General features: G+C 44.4%; 1 protein-coding gene across 1 annotated transcript; it reads left to right on the top strand.

Annotated features, from left to right (window-relative positions):
* The first annotated feature begins 5,385 nt into the window (after window positions 1-5,385).
* LOC136948751 (14-3-3 protein zeta/delta-like) lies at window positions 5,386-12,168 on the top strand. The gene is made up of 6 exons (XM_067242759.1): window positions 5,386-5,490; window positions 6,372-6,804; window positions 10,048-10,171; window positions 11,226-11,389; window positions 11,579-11,674; window positions 11,903-12,168. The coding sequence occupies exons 2-6, from the start codon at window positions 6,511-6,513 to the stop codon at window positions 11,975-11,977; spliced, it is 753 nt and encodes a 250-aa protein (XP_067098860.1). The 5' UTR covers window positions 5,386-5,490; window positions 6,372-6,510; the 3' UTR covers window positions 11,978-12,168.
* Window positions 12,169-16,519: the final 4,351 nt, after the last annotated feature.

Here is a 16,519-nt window from a genome sequence, read left to right as displayed (position 1 = left end):
GTGATTGATGCTGCAGGTTCAAACCTGCCACGGACCAGTCCACATCTGCCCCCGCTCCAAACGGAGACACTGCCTGAGTCACCGTGTGTGTTATGGTAATAACCTTGCAACACCCTGAGCTGACAACCCCTCTTTCTCCCCCCCCAACCCCACCCTTCACACACGCACACATCTCAATGACAAGGACCGGTTCGGACTGGTTGTCTGGTGTCAGTGTCATGCGCATGGCTTGGATGAAAGACAGTGTGGTGCTGTCCCTAGCCAAGTCAGTTTACAGCAAGGTGCCGCACTGTGCTCATAGACACATTTATATGTAGACAAGGTCTAAAGACACTGTAACAGAGCGATCCACCTTTAAATCTCACACAAGCTCAACCTAAGCTCCCATTTTACTGCAGAGGAGAGAAGAGAAGAGGGCATGGAGGAATCAAGTAGCTCACCTTGGTGAAGGTCACGCAACCACAGTCCCATGCACGTGCATGATACAAAGCTTCCAAACAGATATGGGAATGCAGGCATGCTTGCACACCTGACCAGACACACACACACACACACACACACACACAGTAGAAACACACAGACACAAACACATGGAGCAGGATGCATCAGAGCTGTGTTCCAACGCAGAGGGGAAACTGCATCATGCACTTAGTAAGCACAGGGACTGCATTATTCATAGAGACAGTCAAAGAATATCAGAGAAAGCAAGACAGCGTGCTGCTGGGCTGCATCGTCCCTGCATACCAAGCAGAGCTCGGCTCTCACACAGCGCTGTACAGCAGTCCGTGCTTCACTTCCTGTGTGCACGGAATGTTAACATACAGTCAGTGCTCGGATTCCGTCGCATATCTGCCGAGTAATTGCCGTTCCCCCATTAACATGTTGACGCGAAACAGAACCGGAATGAAGCACGAGTGGAAAAAGGTCTGTCACGTCAAGAGCACCCCACAAAAGGAAAGGGAGGGTACGCAACCATTTAGACTCTACTGTTGTGTTATCGGCTTTAATAAGCTTCCAGTGCAACAGTGGCAGCAGTAACAGAGGGGAATGTAATAGAAATAATAACTACATCCTCAGCGGCAGGCTGAGTAGGACTAGGAGACACATAGAGAGCTTGGCGTTTTAATTGCCTTTAATTACAGCAGGGAGAGAGGCTGTGAACTGGAGTATAGAGGCCTAATTGCCATGCCAACCAAGCGCCCCCCACGCACGCCCCCTCAAGAAGAAGCCGGGGCCACCCCCTGCTCTTGTCAACTAACCAACCTGCCAGTTAATAGACACACACTTGCACATATTCACACATTCATACACACACACACACCACTCAATCTTTTGGTAAACATTACATATGGTAACTCCTTTCTCACCGTGATCTCAAAGGTTGCTTGAGCACATTTTGGAGGTAGAGATTATGACAAAGGTGTATATTTTTGTACCATACATGCACCTAGCAGAGCCTTGGGATTCCAGACTTGTGAGTTGGTGGGGATTTGTACAACATGGCCCAAGTCACATGATTTAGTTGATCTTCTACATCAGTTCACTACATTTTATGGTGATCAAAACAGATGTTCATTGTGGATGGTAGAGATATCTAGAGAGCATTAAAACGAAACACAGTTGATTCTTCTTTCATGTATAATTCATCCGGCAGTCATCAGCAGCAGAAAAGACGGCCCAGGGATTCGACAGTTAACGCTTGAATTTCCATTTGCAATAATGCAGGAATACAGCTACGGAGCCAACAAGAACATTATATTGATGGCTGTTGTTCATAATACTGGATAGTGTTGTTCCCTGTGTTGGCAAATATCTAATTGCATTCATCATTGAAATGATCCACTCATGGACATGGACTGTACATCAGTTGGTCCGCCTCGGAAATAACTGCTTCCATTAGCTCTCCCTTGCTGGATGGTAGAACAGACAACAACAATATTACAGCCTATAAGAAAAAAAGGTGTCCAATCTTTCTAACCTGTTGACTGTCAACTACATCACATCAGAGTTTGAGGGCTGCCTCTTGTGTGGCTTTGATTTATTGCTTTAAGTCAGCCTGTCATCCACCTGTCACCACTTTCAACCCGTCCTGTCTTGATTGAATCTTCTCATCTGTTGACTTGACAATGACAGTGAACCTGGGTAGTTCTTCCATACGAACTGCTGTCCTGTTGGCTGATATCCAGATCAAGAGCTCTAAACTGGAACTGAAGCCCTGGGATTTCCCAACCTATAAAAAGACTCTATTTATAACCAGCAGCACTGCTGTGGACTGGAGACTCTCAACTGTCTCAGACTGTCAGGTTTAAAAAGAAATGGACATTGTCTCTGGGTGGGCCATACTGAGTTTAGAATGTAAGTACATTAACTCACATGTCAAAATCTAGCCAAGAACAATCTTTTGAGTGAAATCATCATGCATCTGGATGTTTGATTGAAAAGATATCATAAACTTATGTTTAGCAGAAAAGCCACTCTGTAGCCTTTACCGTACATCTGATTTCAACTACATTAACAGCAGTCTGTGTAATACTGTTTAAGACTTTATTTGACTAACTTATACTATTGGTTATTGGTCTATCTCTAGTGGACTTGTCATCTTTGTGCTATACACCATACCACACACATCCAGTCACCCACTGTTAAGTAGATATAATTCTTCCGATGACACTATACACTTGACTTTAGTCCTATTTAACTTCCCTTCCTTGACTGATCCTTACTAGGAACTTGTACTGGAACATCTCATGTTTTGACCAGTGGTGCTATGTAAACACATTAGAGTACCGCACCTATACTCCTGTTGACTCATCTGTCTTTTCAGATCTGGTTTCAGTCTTGGAACAATGTATTAAATCATGATCTAATAACGCCACATGACCATGCTGCATAGAGTGTTCAAGTACAGCTAGGGTTTGGAAGCTTAAGCCTTCTCCCACTCAGGCTTCTCCAGGTAGCCCACTCCAAAGCCATTCTTTCTTGCAGCAATGTATACAATGTTGTCATTGCTCAGGATAAAAATTCATACAAGGATTAGGAATATAGTTTCATAAACTGTGTAAGGTTCATGTCTTGTTTGAGCTTCTGTTTCCTGACACCAGTCTTCTCACATAGCCAAAAGGCTGACTACCGTGGACAAGAAAAAAATCCAAATTGAGCAGCGTGAGAACAAAGTCTATCTTTATTTCAACCATTCTCTTCTTAATTTTACAGTTCTCGAATCATCCTTCAAATTTTGCTTACTAGTAGTCAAACTATTTCAACAGGACAAATAACAATAATAATATTCTAATACATTTCAGGTTTGTATATATTCAGTATGTTGCCTCTCTCTCTTTCTCGGTTGACAGTCATGACAACATGTGGAGCACTGGGGTGATGACAATAAATAAATAAATTAATGGGATTGGTGCTTGGAGTGTACTTATTGTCATGTACCTTGGAAACATGACAGCTTGACTCAAGGAACGTAAGTATCAAAACGCTAATAGTGTCTCTCTTTCTGTCTGTGCAGGGGAGAGAGAGAGAACAGTAAGAGAGAGCTGTTGCCAGGCAGACAGGTTTCAGTGGAGACCAACAACACCCAAGGGCCTCTGGGTGTTACATAAGCCCACGCCTGTTCAGTTACGCAGCAGCCTGTGGGATCCAAAGGTGGCTGTCAAACTGGTGAGTGGAGTGATGGTAAGCTATGTCTGCAGGAAACAAGATTTGGGGATTTCTTGGAGAGAAAACAAAGTTCCTTTCAAAGCAGTGTTTGTTGGCTACCTGTCGCCCAGTTTCTCGAGGTCATGCATCACAACTGTTTGTGTCCTTTTATGTATCCTTCCCTGCTGAATTCATGAAGAATTGCAGTCCGTCACAATGGGATAGGGACACACAGCCATCTCTGTATCTGGGAAAATAAATCAATGATAACCAGGAATCCAGTAGCTGTGGGTTTGAACCTCTACTCATCCATGACAGGAAACTTCTAGAATTACAAAATTGTGAGGAAACATTCCAGAACTGAAACAGATCCCATGAGAGGCAACTGCAGAGTCATTTTGATCCACATAGACCATTGTCCCTTCAACTCTCATGCCATAGATACTTAAAGACTGTAGAATGCATCCGGACAGCATTGTCAAGACTGGGTAGAGCATGAAGGAGAATGTGACTCAATGAACATTTTGGGTCATTCACAGTTGCTCTCTCTTTTATGTCTCATGAGACACAGTACTCAGTACTCAAATACAGACTTCTCTGTTTGCCTGTTCTCCCTAAACATCAGTATGTTGGATTGGAAGGACATGGTAGTGCTGTCTTGTTTGCTTTGCAATGTAGAACCATTATTCTGTATGGCAGCATGGAAGGTCTGTCGATAAGAGTCTGGATGCCTTTCACTTCAGCTAATGCACCCTGCCAATTATCTAACAGTAAACCCACAGGGCACACTAAATGGAAGGCAAAAAATGGCTTAGAAATGTGCCTAACAGGGAAGTTGCAACAGGAATGGTGTTGTTTCTCTCTCGCTGCCGCAATGCTTCAAGTCGGGGAGGTAAAAAATCTAACACTAAGTAGTTGCCTAAAGAGATTGAAACGGAAATTATCTAAAGAGAGAACACTGAGAACACTTCAGAAATCAATTTGTAAGTCTTATTGGAAGAAAACATATGATGTGATCAATGTATAATGATGACTAAATCAAAGTGGTTCTAAATCAGAATAGAAAAGTTTCTAGATTTATTTAGTCTCCAATCTTGATCAATATGATTGAATATTAATCAATGGCTTCCAGCAGTGAACATCTGCCATCAGAGGATATCACCAGAGATTTGTAGCAAACTGAGAGGACAGGTGGCTGGATATCTGGTGTCTGTGACTGAGCCCAGGGATAAAAAGGAAGTTGCTGGCGGTCGGTAGCCAGGTCTATTTCTGTCATGATTCTGTCATAAGCTATATTACCTCCTGAATAGAATCCTTCAACTTTAGCTTCGTGGTCTTATTCTCATCTGAACAATCAAACGCATGGTATGCTGGTGGACATAGTTATGCTAATTCCAAGATAAACAAATATGAAAGAAAAAATATCTAAATCACCGTCACTTAAGAGAACTGGGTGCCACGCCCGCCTCCGGGCCCCTCCGAAGCTGTTACTGCTACAACGTGTGAAGGGGGCTGGAAGAGCATCACTATGGTAACGGTGACGTCTTCTCCCTTGCTCTAATTGGAGGAAACCCCGTGGCCCCAGCCGCAGCCTACAAGTCGGTCTAACTTGCGCTAAATACCCTCCCCCTTTCTTAACTCAAAACAACCATTGGTCAAAATATTTGGAAATTACTGTCGATCAGCAGAAAACTCTATTTGTGATTGGACAGCATTTTTCTTTTTTTGTAACGCCCTGAACTAATACGTTGAGTTGAACTTCACGGCTACTGTGCTGTTTTTCGCTTTGCTTCACACCAATCTCAAATCGGATCAATTCGAAGGAGCATATTGGCATCTTAGAAGGTTAGAAAATGGGCGAAGCTTGTTTCTTTCTTTTCTCTCATTCATATTTTGTAAGATGTGATAATGTAGCAATGATTTGACAAGGTTTTTTTTGTTAGCAATGCATGCCTGTATGGAAGGAGTGGCCCAACGCCGAGCCCGAGAATAGCTAGCAAAAACGAGCTTAGCTGCTATCCTGTATGTAAGCTAGCCTAGCTGCCTTGATAGCTAGCTACGCTAGCTTTCAATCGGCAGCTTTATGCATTCTTGTGGCAGAGCCTTATCTTGTAAAAATTGACAAACGTTAGTTTGGACGGTAGACTAGCTACTCTGGACCAAGCCTGGTTGCTGGTACAGTAACCGAGCGGTAGCCAACATATGTTTGAAGGTTTAGCTAGCAAATATATTCACATGCTAGTTAACATGGCAGATATTCGTCTTGTTCGGATAGTTTAGTCAAGCACCTACTACTAGCTAGCAAGCTAACGCGTTGTTAGCTGGCCATCGTCATCTAGGCTACTTGGTTGGTGAATAGCTAACTAGTACCAGTAAACCACAAGCTCAATACGTTCGGGATCAAGCCGGGTTTTGTCTTCAGCTTTCAGAAACTGATGTCGAAAACTATGAATTGGTTACTGTAGCTAGTCTACAATAACGGTACAATTGCTTTTAGTCTGACATCCGTGTGTCGTTCTCCGGTCCAGGGCTAGGTTCAGGCCAGGGACTTGCACCCTCAGGCCCTGAGGCAGGGAGTGCGGAGCGTTCACCAGCTGGCAACGGCTTACTAATGGGAAGCAAGCTTGCTGCAGGATCGTTGATTTGTGAATGGATGAAGGCTAACGACTTTAACTTAAATCTTTTCCTGTCATCATGATCTAACGTTACACCCTTTTCACCTGCAGGTTTTGACTGTGGAATACTCTGCATCTCCACCTTTCGACCTTTAACTTCCCCTCTATCCATTCCCTGTTGCATTCCTGGACTATTTTTGAACCAGACTTTTGACGAATTAACCTAAGGTTAAACATCATTAAAAAAACAATGGATAAAACGGAGCTGATTCAGAAGGCCAAGTTGGCTGAGCAAGCCGAGCGTTACGACGATATGGCCGCATCCATGAAGGAGGTAACGGAGAAAGGAGGCGAGTTGTCAAACGAGGAGAGGAACCTGCTATCTGTCGCTTACAAGAACGTGGTCGGGGCTCGGCGATCGGCATGGAGAGTCATCTCCAGCATCGGACAGAAGACCGAGGGAAGCGACAAGAAACTCCAAATGGTCAACGAATATCGGGAGAAGGTGGAATCCGAGTTGCGCGATATCTGCAATGACGTTCTGGTAATTACTGTAGTTTAATTCATTTCAGCACAAGGCGTTTGTTTAGTTTATAGGATGCTGTGAATCGGCTTTCTACTGTAAAACTGGAGAGGGTACAATTTCTGGGGGAATTGTGAGATAAAACTATGGAAGATTGCAGGGCAAACGTAGGCTCACAGATGGGTATAAATAGCCAAGTTCAATTAGCCATGTAAAATAATGTGTTGCTGAATCAGTGCACAAACGACACATTCTTGGGATTGGGTCCACGTTTGCCGTTACGCTTTTCCCATTGGTCAATATGTGTCATGATCACTGAAGGTTACACGCGTTTGGTTGCCATCTCATGGCAGTCGCTTTTCTCCGCCTTCTTCCCAAGGCGTCTGAGTGTAAGCACGAGACATCAGTTATTCACCCAACTCCAGCGGTGCCGCAGGAATCTGGTGTCTCTTTGCTGCCTGGGAAGATTGGGGGGAGGGGGAGAGAAAGGAGGCATTTCTCACTTGGATGTAGCTTCCCTGTGAAGACTAGGGTAGCAGTGTAGTTGGTGCTTGGCTTTAGTTTGCTTTCTAAAAGCAGATCAGTGTAACTGCAGCCAGATCCAGTTTAAACTCTCGTTGACACTATCGAAGAGGTAGGCCTACTGCATGTAAAAAGGCACCTGTATACATTTTTGGAGGGTCAGGGCATGTATTCAACTTATTGTTTTGAGTCCTATTTGGATCAAACATAATTTGACATCCTGTGATTCCCCCTTTTCTATAAATGGTACCTCCACCAAAAGGAAGTATTTTATTGTCATCCCCGATTCCTTCCTTGTGGGAATCTGAAACAATGGCTGCTTGAACTATGCGAGGGTGTGAACTGACAAAGTTCATGAATGACTGCTCTATACAGCAAGGTGTGCCAGTCAGTGGGTGGAACAGACAGGAACAGTAGTAGCCTAGCCAAGCCAGTGTAATACAAAGTGTGTGATACTACCCCAGTCTCATCTGGTGCACAAACGTAACTTGTAATGTGGTTGGCCAAGTGAAAGAGTTCATTTAGAATTGTGTAACAGGGCTGCCATAACCCAGTTTGCTCAATAGGTCTCTGATGAGAACTCCCATTGGGGGACAAATATTGATCAGATTCAGACTATATGGAAGCAAGGAATAACTGAAGTTACATTTCTAAATGAGGACTCTTGCGACATACTCCAATGGTCTTTATTTGATGTCAGTCAGTTCCAACTATACATTTGTCTAGTATCGTCAGGGTCTGTTGCAACCTATCTTACTTAGAGATATGTTTTCACTTGTTAAATCTAAGACAGCGGGGAATGGCTCTTCCCATTATTCCTATCCTGTCTTGAAGTGGATTAAGGGAGATCGAGGAGGAAGCTTAGCCGGCAGGCAGTAATCATTTCCCTGAGCCACTGGCCTTCTAAACACTAGGTGTTCATGTGGGGCTGGAGATGGGGCAGCTTCCTTGGGAAGCAGTTTGCTGCATCACAAGCTGTGATCCAGAAGTATTAGGTGATTCATGAGGATAAGTTGGAAATGTCACGTCTGCTGTTCAGTCTTAGTCCTGACTGACCGATCCCTTCCGCTAGTGTGACAACGAGGAATGAAGGATGCGTGTTGCAAGGGTTTAATTCCAAAACGCTACATCCACCAATTGAAATATGACTGGTACAGCTTGAAACATGTTTACTTACATGATCCATCATATGCAGTTTGATGGTATAGCCTACATTATGAATAGTCTCATTGTGATCTGGCAAAAGTGGACCATCATTTCATGTTCTAATAAGAGGCTCCCTGCTTATCCAGCAGACGCATTGCAACAGATGTGAACCCATTGTTCTCCTGAGTCATGTTTGCGTAAACGCGGCACAACATCTCGACTACAATAAACCCACCCTCAGAACACACCTTGCTGCCGTTCCACTTCCTGTGTGTGTGTGTGTGTGTGCGATAGAGCGAGCAGACGTGTTGTGCACGTTCCTGTCTCAGCCAGAGCTTGTTGGCTGAGGGCGTGGTGGGCCGAGGGCGTGGTGGGCCGAGGGCGTGGTGGGCCGAGGGCGTGGTGGGCCGAGGGTGTGGTGGGCCGAGGGTGTGGTGGGCCGAGGGTGTGGTGGGCCAAGGGTGTGGATCACACTTCGTGCCCCAACTCGTCCCCCCGCTTAGACGGGCTCCTCCTGGTGACCCAGAGCAGGTGAGCCTCTCCTCAGCTGGCAGGGAGAATGCCCCCACTCCCCCACCAGCACATGCCAGACTGAACATGCAGGCTGGTGCCTTTCATCCTTTGCCCCAGCTTGGTTTAAGGCTTCACCCAAACACAGCAAGGTGCCTCAGCTAAATAGATGGTGGTGTGCACAAGCACACACACCTTTCGATGCATTCATTTATGTTGTGGAGTACAGAAGTTAAGTTCTATCTGCATTGTATTGTCCCACTTTTAGTCAAAGGTAAAGGCAAAGCAGGCCCACTTAGACAGTAATGTAGGCTGGGTTTACTTGCCTCCTGGATATAGGCTAACCTTGGCAAGACGCATTTCTCAAAGTCAGACTGGTTCTAGGTTGTCATGGTGATGGCCCACATTGTCCGCAATGCTACCCAGCCAGATTTATACTCAAAAGTGATTGGCTATTCACAGTTGTACTCTTGTCTACATAGCAGTGAGCCACTTTGACCACCGCCTCTAATTGTGTTTGTATCAATTCGAGGATGGGGAGATATTCCTGTCACAATGTAGAGAATTTCACAGGTTTGTGATTTATTTTTTTATTATTATGGAGAGAGGTGTGGCCGTACGTTAGTGAGACAGAAATTTAAGCACTGTGAATTCATTTCAAGCAAGCTAGGCCATTCTGTTTTAGGGAATGAATTGGGCTGGAATGCCTGGCACTTGAGACATGCACTTCTTTCACCTAATCTCCTATTATCTGACAGTTAATAGATGGGCGTGGCCGAGAGCTGGCATGCTGGCTGGCCCCAGTGATTTAGGTGCTGTGATCTGCCCTGACCAGTCAGCCGCTGTACCCCTCTCTAATCCTGAGTCAGCCTTTCCTCTATGTGCGTCTCAGGATGGAACCTATCCCATCCTGAGAGAAATGGTTTATCTGGTTTTTAAAACCATTAACATGGCTTTTTAAACCTAGTGGTCTCCCAGACACAGATTAGCAGTAATCTGGCCACAACAGGACTAAACATTCCATGCATGTATGATGTCTTGGCTAGTGTAGACAAAGTGATCAATGCATCTGTCTTTTTTCCACAGGAACTGCTGACGAAATATTTAATTGAGAACTCCACAAACCCTGAAAGCAAAGTCTTCTACCTAAAGATGAAGGGGGACTACTATAGATACCTTGCTGAAGTCGCCTCTGGAGCCGACAGGACAGGTATGGGATGAAACTGAAAACCTAATGTTGTAAATGTACTGTCCCTGAGCTGAGTCTTAGCAGCCTACTTAACAAAAACAAACGTGTCTGAACTTCGTTAAGCCCTGTTCTATTCTTCTAGAATGTGTCTGGCTGGTTGTAGACATAAAAAGAAACATTCTGGGCAGATTTGCGTCCCAGCAGTTGTCAGTCGCTGTGGCAGAGATGACTCCTAAACCCGCCAAAATCTCCTGTTGATTGTGTAACTAACAGAAGGAGATTCATCCTTCCCCCCTCAGAAGTCTCAGTACATAAAAGCCCAGCCCCCCTCCCCACACACACACACACACACACTCCCGAACTTCATTACCGAGCCATTTTTCAAGGCACATTCTGTCGCATGCCATTGTTCTAGTCTGCCTAGGTTCAAACTAGGCCTCCCTCCTGCTTTGAACTCAGGGGCCCCTTAACGAGCCAAAATAGAACGGCACATTTTGTCAGGGAGCTGGAAATGGTGTCAAGCAGGGACTGGTGCGTCACACTCACGTGACCATCGTGCCTCATCTCATAGGAAGGGGAACAAAAAGGGGAGGGGTGTCTGTCGGCGCTATGGGCCTCATTTCTCGCTCTCCTTCTCTCCTCTCTTCTTTCACGAGGAGGCATTGTGTAATCTACACTAAAGAGACCTCAGTCTGTCTGCCCCTTCTCCTGTGAGCAGGGCATTTCACATTTTCTCTTTTCCCCTCGTGTGCTTGCTCTCTTGACAAAAAGGAAATCGATGTGCTAATAGATGGCACTGTTTCCCTGCAGGTTCATGGCTCTGGCCCCACTGCAGTGATATGAATGTGCAGTCATAACCGAATCATGGACTCGCCTTTTTATCTTTTTTTTTTCTTTTCTTTTTATTACTCACTATGTTTAGTGATGGGACTTTTGTGAAATTGTCTCTTTTTTGTTGTTAAAATGTACTACATGGAAAAATAGGAATTGTATTGTGTATCAACTGCTGCCTTTCTTGGAAAAGGCCTATTTAGGAACACATGGCCTAAATGTAGGTCTCCTCTGGTCTCCCTAGCAACCATCGACAACTCTCAGGAGGCTTACCAGCAGGCGTTTGACATCAGCAAGGAGAAGATGGACCCCACACACCCCATCCGCCTGGGCCTGGCCCTCAACTTCTCCGTCTTCTACTACGAGATCCTCAACTCCCCAGAGAAGGCCTGCTCACTGGCCAAACAGGTCAGCCAACCCTCAAACAGCTGGACTGGCCTCTGGCTGTGTAGGACATGGATCTCAATACTGTACATTACTGTCACTTCCTGAAATGACAACTGAGTGCTGCTTAGATGTCACTGTGTAGATTCAGGGTTGTTTTAGTTTTTTTTGTTGCTGTGAACATCAAGGGTTTTGCTTTTGTCATGTTGGCAGGCGTTCGATGATGCCATTGCAGAGCTTGACAAGCTGAACGAGGAGTCGTACAAAGACAGCACTCTCATCATGCAGCTCCTCAGAGACAACCTGACAGTAAGTGTCCCTCTGTCTGTCACAATGACCACAGGAAGATCGTGCTCCCTGAATTAATAACCACATCTTTGGTCTGTGTCATTTGACTTATCGGGGAATTTGCCAACGCATTTGTGGCACCTTTCCCAGGGAATGCATGTGTTTCTCTGGAATAATATTTTTCCTTCCCTTTGTCTTTTTTCCATCCTTCCTATCTCTCTTTCTCTGTCCCTCTCTCTCTCTCTCTAGTTATGGACGTCCGACAACGCGGCTGAGGAAGGTGAGGGCGGGGAAGCAGGAGAGGCTGGCGAGAACGAGAACTGAAGCTTCCTCGGGTCTCCTCCCCCTGAAAAAAAAAAAAAAACCTTTTTACACGTCTCCATTCCTTATTGCTCCACTTAAGATTTATTCTAGTAATGAAACCCATTTACTGAAAGAGCTGTGTATGAAAATTCAAAATCATATAGTCTTTTCACACCGCTGCTCTTGGTCAAAAAATGAAAAAAAAAAAAGAACCCTCCATTCCATGGTTTGTGTTCATCCTGGCCTTTCATATGTGCAGTTTCTGCTGTAGAAAAGTATTAATAGCTTCACTTTGTATCGACATTATAGTTCAAATTAGAGATGAAAAACAAAGTTTTAGGGCCTACTGTTAAGCGACAGACATCCCTAGTCCCATCAGATGAAGGAGTTTGGATTATTCGTCAAGGTGGAAAATATTTGTCGGAATAGATTTGCAAAATAGTACCCTCCCCTCCTCAGTCTTGTCTCTTTAAACGGTTATGTGGTACGGTTCCAGATGCTGACACCATACTATCAACCCTTACTGCAGGGAGCTCCAGTACAGATGCTGACATTGACAGTTTCACAGCCAGGTGATTTCCATTGGTTTAAAGTCCCCTCCCCCTCCCCTTGGTTATGTATTCACAGTCAAGCATGTCTAGTTGAGGAGAAAACAGTGGGGCTTTCTAAAGACCAAATATAGGAACATGTTAATGGAAAGATGAAAAAATACAAAAATAATTCCGTCATGCATGCCATTTAATAGTACACTGGAATGGGACCCAATGCTGTATACACACAAAGTCCAAATGTTAAATTTTAGTACTTTTCAATGCAGGTTTGTGCACATGTAAGAGGGTGTTTGGTTAGTCCAGTGATTGTCATTAGAGATTTGGACCACTATTGTGTTTTTGCTAATCATCGATGTATCAGCTATGTAACATGAACATGAATAAAAACAACATTTTATAAACCAAGTAACATCTGATTTCTTTTTTTACTGATTGATTTTTCTAAAAAATCAATGTTAAATTTAATTACTCTCATGTATCGTGGAACAATAATACCAGCTGTAAAATAGCCAGAAGCTCATTTAATTTTTTTTGGTCAGCACATTTTATGTACTGCCTCAGAATTGAGAATGTTGTTGGAAATGGTGCATACACATCATTTCATCTATTAAGTAGCCTGTTTCCTGGAAGTGATTGCTGGCTCTTAAGGTTGCCCCTGACTGAGGTGAGGCACCTCAATTAAAGCTCTCAAAATGAAGCCTGGTTGGTTGAAACCTTTCAAATATTAATGAGAGAGAATATTATTTTGGGATGGTGACTATGCTTCATTCCAAGGACCTAACAGTGAAGAGCCAATTGTATCCCTAACACAAATGCAGTCATTCCATGACCAGAGCTTTGCATTATTGCCAGTAAGTGCAACCTTGTTCCTTCTGTTCCCAAGAGGCCCTTGGTTACAGTCGTTGACTTGCTTTCCGTTCAGGTAATTTGGAAACTTTAAGTTCTCGCCTGTTGTAGCTGTTATTGGTATGCGGCAGTAGAAATTTTAAGATTGTGTGTGTGTGTGTGTGTGTACTCCAGAGAGAGCTTCTGTTTATGTGTTTGCAGAAGTGCGTGTAGGAGTGAGCAGTGCTAGAGGTGATGTTATGCGGCTCGAGTGTCAAAGGTAGAAAGGGAAGAGGAGGATAGTAGGAGGAGGCATTTGGTGGGTGTTCTTATCTTGTTCTCAGAATTTACAGCTTTACATTAATAAATGCCTTTCATCTACGAACTTGTGGTACACTGGTTAGACTAAGAGTCTATTATACGAAGCCCACAGCCTTTTAATTCTTTTGTGCTGCCTGGAAATGTAAAACTCATTAGAATAACAATGAACTGAGGGTAGATGCAGAAGCAGCTCTCACCCTGTCGCTTATTCAAGAACACTGGTTGGAAAATGAATGGAGCTGAATGATCTTGCGGCGGAGGCATTCACTTTCATGGGAGCTCTTGTGCGTAATGAGATGGCTATGACTCGCAGTTCTCCCACTGTTGGTGAGGAAGCCAAAGCAGCAGACCCACGAGCCACCCACCCACACTCCCTGACTATATAGCAGCCTATATAGGAGGGAGTCAGGTGGCTGAGCGGTTAGGGAAGCGGGCTAGTAATCAGAAGGTTGCCAGTTCGATTCCCGGCCGTGACGAATTACGTTGTGTCCTTGGGCAAGGCACTTCACCCTACTTGCCTCGGGGGGTATGTCCCTGTACTTACTGTAAGTCGCTCTGGATAAGAGTGTCTGCTAAATGACAATGTAAATGTATATAGACTATAGCAGCCATGGTCTCAATACTATGGAGAATCTGGCTTGTCTGGCTGTCTCCTGCACTCGGACCACAAGGAAAAGGAAAGGTGTAAGACCAAACACAAACTCTTTTCCAGTAACGATGAGGTGATTGGGAGAACATTTATGAAGTAAGCCTTTTTTTTGCGATATTCCCACGTTTTTGTTTTCCAGGATTGGGGTAGAACACATGATCAGGAGGTAAAAAGGGGAGGGAGGAGGCTGGAAGGTCACAGTGAAGCCTCTCCCTCCAGGCTCAGTGTGACACAGCCCACTGAGAGGAGCACACTCATGCAAGATTTAGACTGCTTTGTTCCAACAGACTGGCTCCTACTAAGGACCTCAGTCTAATTCGACATTTTTAATGGCTCTGTAGTTGTACTGCTATTGCTATGACTAAACTAGTGACAGAGGGAGACTGGCCTGGTTTGTTTTAGTCAGTTTGTTCATCTTTCTCTAATCGTATAGTCTCCCTGTTAATAGTGAGCCACTGTGTGCCATCTGCCTGTATAAAAAAAATAGATGGACAGGAAAGCACTGCCCTCAACTACCTACACACACACACACACACACACACAAACACACACACACACGCACACACACACACACACACACACACACACACAGAGACTACTTATACAGTATATCTGTTTAGCTTCATTGTTGTTTATCACCACATTAACTGGTCCAATAACACCACCTTGAATCAGAGTTAAAAAACTATGATGAGCAGGTCCAAGTGATGACCTTGTGTGCGTTGGGTGTGGGTGTGCGCGGGTGGATGCATGAATGCAGTTTCTGCTCTTGTGATTGACATTGGACACCACCGCAGAAGTTTTGGATCATTGAAAAATCTCAACAATTAGGTGTTGAGTGTGTCAGTGCAAGGCAGAGGAGTGAAGTGAAGGATGACTGCAGCCCTAATTCAATTTAGGAAAGCATTTTTCTGAGCAGTGTCTGAAAGGCGTTTTTGTACGCTAGCGGGGAAATTCGATTTGCTTCACTCGCCTGTTGAATGAATGGGGACACTGTTAGTGTAGTACAACCCCAGCGCTCTCTCGCTGGGCAGATATGCGCTGCAATGTTGGAGCCGTCCATCGTGCCCCCCAACCTTGGACGAGCCTCTAATGTTTCCATGCCATTGTCGACAAGGAGCCGACAAGGGCACCAGCTGGCATGGTGGGCACACACCGGAGGGAGTACAGCATTTAGGTCTTCTGAAGAGGTCCATCCCCTTCTGTCAAGGAGCCAGGTTACCTGCACCCTCATTGGACCATCACAGAGAATTATGGGAAGATCATCCTAATCAATGTTCCTTCCCCTTGCTCTCTGCTTCCTGTCTCAATAGCACCCTCTGCCTGTAGAAGGCAACCAAGCCAGTCAATCCTGAATTGTGTAATTGTTGACCGGGTATGTTTATGTTCCAAGGCCCCAAGTCTTTGTTGACATGATGCATCTTGTCCTCCAATGATAATCATGTGATGATCGTATGGAAATGTGTAGCGCATTGTTGTTTTTAACTCAGACAGCCCAGCTCAGCATGTGACCAGTGACTGATTAGAAAGCCTGAAGGAAGTGCTGTTAGTCAGTAGACATCCATATAAGGCCAGTAATCTGCAGATATGTTTGTAATTAATTCAATTCTGTTTTTAAATCATTTTGTCGTGTCTCCTTAGGACTCCTGTATGGAGGAGGGGGAGGAGCTTGACCCTAGCTTGCTCCACCTCAACAACCACCTATTCTACTCTGCAGACTACAAGTCCAGACATGATGCAACTATAGTTCTGTAAGAGTTTCCAGTTTAATTAGGCTGGAAAGATCTGCCAGCAGTCCTGATGAGCCCTTGTGACACTTGTAGACTTCTGAAATTGTGAGATGGCATCCCCTAGTGGACACTCGAATGAACTAGTCATTCACTCACTTTACTGCCTATGATAAAGTTAATAAAAATATTATGCGTTCCTTATAATAACACTGAGTGTCCGTCCGATTACAACAACTTACAAATGGATAGTGAAGTGATGACTACCTCAATTTATGTAGATTTTTTTTTACAAATGATTTAACCTAAAGTAGATGATTTGGTAAGATAAGGGAAGACTTTAAAGGGCTAAAAGAAGGTATTCTGCTTTAGTTCAGCCAAGGGAAGTGTTAATGGCTAGGGAGAAGGTGGATGCAACGTTTAGCCTTTATACATTTTATGAATACAGTTGAATAGTGAGGAATCGATCATTTAATCGATAATTACCCAA

The sequence above is a fragment of the Osmerus mordax genome, chromosome 9, assembly GCF_038355195.1.
Source record: "Osmerus mordax isolate fOsmMor3 chromosome 9, fOsmMor3.pri, whole genome shotgun sequence".
In the NCBI taxonomy this organism is placed as follows: Eukaryota; Metazoa; Chordata; class Actinopteri; order Osmeriformes; family Osmeridae; genus Osmerus; species Osmerus mordax.
This window is presented reverse-complemented; position numbering and strand designations above follow the sequence as displayed.

Coding starts and splice junctions, on each gene's coding strand:
- LOC136948751 (XM_067242759.1), top strand. CDS start 6,511: ATGGATAAAACGGAGCTGATTCAGAAGGCCAAGTTGGCTGAGCAAGCC. Junction 11,390..11,578: donor CCTGCTCACTGGCCAAACAG/GTCAGCCAACCC, acceptor TCATGTTGGCAG/GCGTTCGATGATGCCATTGC. Junction 11,675..11,902: donor TCCTCAGAGACAACCTGACA/GTAAGTGTCCCT, acceptor CTCTCTCTCTAG/TTATGGACGTCCGACAACGC.